Source organism: Anarrhichthys ocellatus, unplaced genomic scaffold (genome assembly GCF_004355925.1).
Source record: "Anarrhichthys ocellatus isolate YVR2014 unplaced genomic scaffold, GSC_Weel_1.0 scaffold8, whole genome shotgun sequence".
Taxonomy (NCBI): Eukaryota; Metazoa; Chordata; class Actinopteri; order Perciformes; family Anarhichadidae; genus Anarrhichthys; species Anarrhichthys ocellatus.
Window position 1 is genome coordinate 11,049,122 of NW_022280038.1, and position 8,254 is coordinate 11,057,375.

General features: G+C 44.0%; 1 protein-coding gene across 7 annotated transcripts in view; it reads left to right on the plus strand.

The window, feature by feature from the left end:
- herc1 (HECT and RLD domain containing E3 ubiquitin protein ligase family member 1) overlaps positions 1–8,254 on the plus strand; it is a 39,178-nt gene that overhangs the window by 8,344 nt on the left and 22,580 nt on the right. For all 7 annotated transcript variants that reach the window (XM_031848260.1, XM_031848265.1, XM_031848261.1 and 4 more), the window contains 11 exons: positions 1,219–1,490; positions 2,114–2,329; positions 3,209–3,329; positions 4,274–4,511; positions 4,605–4,777; positions 5,431–5,586; positions 5,691–5,797; positions 5,890–6,000; positions 6,093–6,263; positions 7,268–7,507; positions 7,741–7,824. In XM_031848260.1, the coding sequence (XP_031704120.1) occupies positions 1,219–1,490; positions 2,114–2,329; positions 3,209–3,329; positions 4,274–4,511; positions 4,605–4,777; positions 5,431–5,586; positions 5,691–5,797; positions 5,890–6,000; positions 6,093–6,263; positions 7,268–7,507; positions 7,741–7,824 (1,889 nt within the window). The remainder of the gene's footprint in view (positions 1–1,218; positions 1,491–2,113; positions 2,330–3,208; positions 3,330–4,273; positions 4,512–4,604; positions 4,778–5,430; positions 5,587–5,690; positions 5,798–5,889; positions 6,001–6,092; positions 6,264–7,267; positions 7,508–7,740; positions 7,825–8,254) is intronic.

The window sequence follows — 8,254 nt, forward strand, 5'->3', positions numbered from 1 at the left end:
ATCTCTCATGATGAGGGCCTTGTTTTGAGCTTCACTTCAGGACACTGTCATAGTCTACCTACAGCAAAAAGACAAAAAAGACCATACAGATGTGCCCATTGTTCAAATAACAGTTCATTCTTCTGTTACTTTGGACAACGAAGGCTCGTTCCCAGTGAAGATTGTGATTTGTGAGAGTTTTCATGGAATTACCAGTCGCAGAAATCATCCGTACTGATGTAGAGATGTTTAGTCGTGTGTGTGTGTATGAGGTTCTTCTCCAGAGTCAGAGTTCTACTACAGTAGAGTTTATAGAAACATACAGGAGTACAATGTACTGCTGTGGACGTATTTTAGACTCCTTAAAGAATCTATATCGGTTTAAGCTTTATTTAGAATATTTCGCCTCTTTACTTTGATGTCAGAGAACTGAAGTTGTTATCTTTGATCTCTACAAAGACACCAGACTCCATTCACTGAAACAGTGATGTAACCTCTCAGACCACAGGAGTTGTTGCTCTACTGCTGCCTCCATCTGTTAGTGTGTTTGTGTTATTGTGTGACTTTGGTGATTCTGAACACACAATGACCCAAACACACTAACAGATGGAGGCAACAGTAAACCAGCAACTCCTGAGTTCTGAGAGGTTAAATGACTGTTTTTATGAATGGAGTCTGGTGTCTTTGAAGAGAACAAAGATAACAGCTTCAGTTCCCCTCAGAAAGGTCCGTCTGACATCAAAGTAAAGAGGAGAAAATATTCTAAATAAAGCTTAAACTGATATAGATAATTTTAGGAGTCTAAAATATGTGTTTCTATAAACTCTACTGTAGTAGAACACTGATGATGGAGAAGAACCTCATACTAACACACTTCTAAACATCACTACTGTCCTTTTTGAAATGAATCATCAGTACTGATGCTTAAACTTCAGTGCTTTCAGTTAGAATATGGAAACACGAGCTCCGGTTGCCATTTCACTTCTCAACTGCAGCATTTTTACCCTCAGTGGGTGTTTGAAACTCAGTGCGCCCATTATAGATGAATCCATAATGGCTCATAAAGGCTTGTGCCCGCATGACGACTCAGCATTTCTCCATTTGATGAGCTCTTATAGAGTAATAATGCATTGCCCTGCATAGCTCCTAAGTGCTTAAAAGCAACATGGCCCATCCATCAAAAGCGTTACGTTGTGCATTTAAACATCTGAAAGGCTCCTCTCTTCCTCCCGTCTTCAGGCTTACCTCAGAGCTCACCGGACTCCCTGGCCGAGTCCTGGTTCCGGGCCAAACTGAGCCGACAGCGGAGCTACAGCTCGGCACTGTTCTATGAGGAGTCGGACCTGGACCTGAGCCGCTCGCTGGGCATCCACGCTCTCATCGACAACATGGTCAGCTTCATCAGCGGCGATGTGGGCCTTGCTCCGGCCTTCAAGGAGCCAGAGGAAAGTATGTCCACCAGCCCACAGGCGACTATCCTGGCCATGGAACAGCAACAGAGCAGGGCAGAGGTGAGGGGCTCTCTCAGGACCTCTCTGGGTCTCTGTCTCACTCTAAGTGAGCTCACTCTTATTGGTGCAGAGCCACAAGTCTTTTCTGACCCGTGACATAAAATAAGAGGCGTGACACACAGCTTCGCCACACGTCATATGAAACTGATGTCGCTTTAAAATGTTGCCTACGAAGCAAAGGATGTCTCATTTAGTTAAATTCCTCAACTCCTCTCTCCTCATGTCTCTTCCTCGCCTCCTCCGCTCACATCTCAGGTGGAAGGCACTAGGATGCAAGGAGAGGAGGCGAGGAAAGAAATTGATGGATGTACAAACTTAATCCCTGTGTGTTCATGGTAATGAATGAATCTACACGTCATCGATGTGTTTTAAGAAGAGATATCAGGCTTTGATACACACACACAATACTTGTTAGATACAATCAATATTGTTGTTTTTCAGTAAGAAAATGGTAGAATATAACCAGATTTATTCTTTAAAACTACGTAGTGTCAAATGAATGAGGCAGATTTTCTGAAAACAGTAACACATTATTGGTAATAGTGCAGCTGAAAGATCTAGAAAACACATGCGACGCTGTTAGAATGTCCACTCGACCACTGGGATGTGTTTGTAATCTCCAGCTGCGGTTGGAGGCGCTCCACCAGATTGTGGTGTTGATCTCCGGCATGGAGGAGAAGGGCAGCCAGCCCGGGGACGCGGATCGATCCGGCGGCGCCTTCCAGTCCTCCTCCCTGCTCACCTCCGTGAGGTTGCAGTTCCTGGCGGGTTGCTTTGGCCTCGGCACCGTGGGCGCCGGAGGCCTGAAGAGGGAGAGCGTGCAGCTGCATCACTACCAGGTACGTGTGAGCCTCATCAACTGCTGATACTGATGAGCATCGATAGTCAAGTGACAGTTCAGTTTAACTCAAACTTGTAATGCTGCAACATTTTTGCTGCTTTGATACAAATGGAAAGCTTGCACAGAAGATGTCAAATGTAACTTGATTTACTCAGATTTAAGAGTTGTTGGATACACAGAATTTGGTGGTCGTGACTCTGCATACACAGCGAAGCACCAATCACAATTACTCTCATCAATTTATCAAACAACCAAAGCAGGAAAAAAGAGAAACACTGAAACAAAAATTTTGATTGCAAAAGTGAGAAAATATTTCTGCTGCAGAAAGGATGATGTTGAAGAAACGGGTACTTTGTTGTCATCTGGTGAAAATTATTTTCATATCACAAAAAAAATTAAAAATTCCCAAAGTCAGTTTTCAGCATATACATAGTTTATATGAAGTGGACGTAGTCATCATGACGTCACCCGTTGGTTTGTGGACTGATGTTTTGAAGACTCGAGTCGGGCGATTTCGCCGTCGCCCCTAAAGCATCCCCTGCTTTATGGTCTGTTTGACTCTAAATGGACCATAATGTACTAAATGAACATCATGCTGTATTGAAGAAGACTTGAAACTAGAGATTGAGACCATAAACTCATGTTTACAATGTTTACTGAGGTAATAAATCAAGAGAGAAGTAGAGTCATTTTCTCATAGACTTCTATACACCCAGAGGAGTCGCCCCCTGGTGGACACTAGAGAGAATGCAGCTTTAACACATGAAGCATCAGCTTCACTCTTCAGAACCGGAGGTTGGCGCCTGGTTGTCAGTAATGTCGTGCAGCCTGAGTAGTGACCATATTAACTGTGTGTTTACATCTTTCTCTTTTGCAGGATGGTGTAAAAGCAACGAAGAGGAGCCTCCAGATGGAAATCCAGACAGCTGTTCATAAGATCTACCAGCAACTGTCTGTCACACTGGAGAGAGCACTGCAGGCAAACAAGCACCACATAGGTAAGAGAGACGACTGCTGCACGACCTCAGCAGTGGAGCCTCCATCATTTATCAGGATCAAATTATTCAGGTTGTAGAATATACGAATTAAAGACATTGAACATTAACATTAACTTTTTTGTCGTACCTGCAATCTGCTCTCACTTGTTCATTCAAAGTGCAGGGCAACTTTCAAAAGTAGTTAATTGGGCTTGTTTTACATTTACATTACTTCGGGGAAGGTTTTTGACGGGGGCCATGATGGAACACGCCCCCTCAGTTTGGCCTTGATGCCCCGCCCACATTGCCTCAGCTGATTAGTCCTCTGCCTCTTTCCCGTCAATCAATTTTTTACAGATTCTATTTCAGCATCCTTGAGATTCTGAATACTTATTGAATGCTAAGTGAAACACTGGGCACACAACCAGAGTAGAAGAAGAAGTGTGAGCGTTCTCCTGCTAACAGACCCTGTATGTAAATAATTATGAGGATGAATGTTTAAAAATAAAAAAATAAAACACACCCACAAGTCTTCGATCCACGTCGTTCACAACTGGATTTATAACAGAATATTAACTTTGTCTGCAGGCAACAGTCAACAAAGTAGGAAATAATAACAACAAACACAAACAGACAAAAAATAAACCTTTTAACTACGCAGATAAATTACTCCGCTCAATTCAACAAAACCTTCCACAACTGAAATGTAAATGCCGATTAATTATTCTATGAAATAAAAAGTTTTTGTTTATTCATTTCACTGATAGTTATGTATCCAAGTTAAAATGATCTTTTACCTTTGGGTTAAATTAAGTATTTCTGTCGACCTAAAATCATCGTGCCGTCATTAAATTGAGGACACCGACGGCAGAGCGGCTCCTGAAATGATGAATTTCCAGGCTTCGCTATATTAACAGCCTGTTTGATTATTTTATCTCTTTCTCTCGACCTCTTCTCCGTCCTAGAAGCTCAGCAGCGCCTCCTGCTGGTCACCGTCTTTGCGCTGAGCGTCCGCTACCAGCCGGTGGACGTATCCCTGGCCATCTCCAGTGGGCTGCTCAGCGTGCTGTCTCAGCTCTGCGGGACGGAGACGATGCTGGGCCAGCCGCTCCAGCTGCTGCAGAAACCCGGAGTGTCTCAGCTCAGCACCGCCCTCAAGGTGGCCTCCACACGCCTGCTGCAGATACTGGCCATCAGCACCGGGTAAGAGCTTTAGAAACCGGAGGAATGAAATCTGCGCTTCGTAAAACCCGAAGATTATATCAACAAACTGTGTTTTGTCCTTTTGATTCGCAGGACGTACGCGGACAAGTTGAGTCCCAAGGTTGTCCAGTCGCTGCTGGATCTGCTCTGCAGTCAGCTGAAGAACCTGCTGTCCCAGGCGGGAGTCAGTCTTCTCTCTTCTGGAAAAGACCAAGAGGACAGCAAACAGGAGGACGGAGCAGACTCTGAAAAGAAAGACTTCAGAGGTTATGGAGTTTTTATAATACACGGTTAATACACGGATAACACACGGATAACACACTGATAACACACGGAGTACACTGGTTTTCATCAACAGAAGCTATGATCAAACACTTTTGTTGACAATAGTATTTCCAGTAACTAACTAAAATATAAAACTAATTTAACCTTGTTGGCAAGAATGATTTGGATGTAGACGCAACGTATATGTCTCTGGTAGCGACCTGTCAATCACCGTGTAGCCCCGCCCTAAAGCATCCCCTGCTTTATGGTCTGTGTGACTCTAAATGGACCATAATGTACTAAATGAACATCATGCTGTATTGAAGAAGACTTGAAACTAGAGATTGAGACCATAAACTCATGTTTACAATGTTTACTGAGGTAATAAATCAAGAGAGAAGTAGTCATTTTCTCATAGACTTCTATACAACCAGAGGAGTCGCCCCCTGGTGGACACGAGAGAGAATGCAGGTTTAAGACATGAAGCTTTGGCTTTACTGGACAGAACCGGAGGTTGCCGCCTGAAAGAATGGTTTAAAAACGGATCCCTTTAAGAGCAATAGTTACTGTGCCTACAGTGAAAGTGTTTGTTTTCCATGAAATGTAACCAAAGGTCTGTAATTGTGTCCGTGTTTTTTATTGTCTTGTTCATCAGCGTTGATCCGTAAGCAGCACACTGCTGAGCTGCACCTCGGAGACTTCCTCGTCTTCCTCAGGAGAGTGGTGTCCTCCAAGGCCATCCAGTCCAAGATGGCCTCCCCTAAATGGACCGAAGTGCTGCTCAACATCGCAGCGCAGAAATGCTGCTCAGGTACAACCAGCCGTTGTGACACACAACACCGTGTAACATGTGCGCCTGCTTCATGTTACAAAGCTGAGATATTCATTAACCCCTCGTGGCTGTTTTGATTCTAGGGGTCCCTCTGGTGGGCAACCTGAGAACTCGGCTCCTGGCTCTTCATGTGCTGGAGGCTGTCCTTCCTGCCTGTGAGGCCAATATGGAGGACGACCAAATGACACAGGTTTGTCGGCTTTCTTTGCTTTTTTTTTTTTTTTTTTTTTGTGCAACTCCTCAATAACAGCCAGTGAGCTGATAAAGTTTGTTCTCTTCTAGGTTGTCGAGCGGCTCTTCGCCCTTTTGTCCGACTGCATGTGGGAAGCTCCCGTTGCTCAAGCCAAACACTCGATCCAGATTAAAGAAAAAGTTCAGGAACTCAAACTGCAGGTGTAGTAATCATCCTCCATCCTCCCCCCCGACTCATGTTTTGATTGTTATGACTATTTGTTCGAGTGGCCGACGGTTCCTTTGATCCCCAGGGCGAGTCAGAGGAGGAGGACGAGAACCTTCCCATCCAGGAAGTGTCCTTTGACCCGGAGAAGGCTCAGTGTTGCTTGGTGGAGAACGGCCAGGGTCTGACGCATGGCAGTGGGGGTAAAGGCTACGGCCTGGCCTCTTCCGGCGTCTCCTCTGGATGCTACCAGTGGAAGGTACAGTACTGTTTATTACCTAATCTCCTGCTGCTTCCACGCGCTCCTCGGATGCTTTGACATCCCGACTTGTGGAAGTCGTTCCGACTTCGGAATCTACAAAGAAGATGTTCTGTAGTTTACTACTCGGAGCATTTAAACAACACGTTGATAGCCATTACAACTTCCGTAGTCTGAACCAAGACGGCAAACTTTATTACACCTTTCAACCTTGACAAAGGCAACACAGACCAGATCCACTACTTCTGTTCTTACCTTTCACAATAAAAGCCCTCAAATTCACTCAGATGTATTCACTGAAAGGAAATATCTTAGTGTCTTCGGCTATAACAGTTCAGCTCAGACAGTCAGACGCTGCTCTGGGTCAACAGGATGCTGGTTGTTGGTCTTCTGCTTGTGAATCTGTTTTAACCTTTGAAGTGTTGACAAAATTGCATCGCTGCCAGTATGAATAGTTTTGATACAAAATATTAGCAGACGAGTATTTCCCATTATTGTGTTGTCTATTAGTCCCGCCCCCGGTGTGGAAAGACCAACTTTTCTAACTAATCAAGGTCCCTCTACGTGGACAGCAACTAACGGTTACAACCTTATACCCTCTTAAAATTGATACGCAATACATGAATTAATAACAAAGTTTCTCATCGTCAACACATTTACTTTCGTTCGCCATCTTTCTCAGTCATGTGATGTCAATCGGCAAGTCGTGTAACAAAGTTTTCAACATCTTTCCTAGTTTTTGTTCCGACTTGAGGGGCGGGGCGGGGCGGGGCGTTCATGGGAACTTTCCCAGTCGGGAACTCATTTTTTTTTTTTTTTTAAACATTTCAAGATCTTCATGAAGCCAGCTGAATGTACACACCAGGGCTGAATAATCTGATAGTTAAGGAAGGATAACAGTAGAGGCAGAGCATTAATTGATGGGAAACTGTTTTACACAGAAATATAAACTTATCTAATTTTTTGCCTGTTTTGAACCACGTCCCATTTTATTTCCTCTGTAGTTTTACATCGTGAAGGAGAACCGAGGCAATGAGGGCACGTGTGTGGGCGTTTCACGATGGCCCGTGCACGACTTCAACCACCGCACCACGTCGGACATGTGGCTGTACCGGGCATACAGCGGGAACCTCTATCACAACGGAGAGCAGACGCTGACTCTGAGCAGCTTCACTCAGGGAGACTTAATCACCTGCGTCCTGGACATGGAGGCCAGAACCATCTCCTTCGGCAAGAACGGAGAGGTGAGAGACACTGAATATTGATTTGGATATTTAAAAAATAATTTAAAGTATCACAAACTGCGTTGATCATTGCTAGTCCGTCCCTAAATTATGAATGCCTCGTCTGGACATGGACACGCATGCATATTCATTTATTCGCACACAATTCAACAGCAAAGACGAAACATGAAAGAGCTACGTGTCCTCCTCGGGGTTCTGTGTTCATCTCTAACTGCTGACTTGTGATTCAACAGGAACCAAAGTTGGCCTTCGAGGACGTTGACGCCACAGAGCTCTATCCCTGTGTGATGTTCTACAGCAGTAACCCAGGAGAGAAGGTAACGCACATAAACATCCACCTTCTGCTCCATCTGCAGGAGTTCTTTCATCTGCTCATTTTTACAGTGACTCAGCTGTTACTGGGGGATGAGATTCCATAACTTTAAGCTTTTGTTCTGGTATGAGCTCTGAGGGCGAATTCACAGAAGGATTGTTAGGGTTTTGCAGCTGTTAAACCTGCACAAATACTACAAAAAAAAACACTGTGTGATTCTTCTGGCAACAAATAATACTCACCCCCTGTGTCATTTACTCATATTTAAATGAGGTAGTATGCAAAACTGTGGCCATTTTTATGTTAATGAGCCTCATTGCAAAAACAGTCCAATTCACAAAGACAATTACACGCAGTTACACTAATGTGATGCTTTCTATATATATATATATATATATGTGTGTGTGTATATATGTATGTATGTGTATATATAT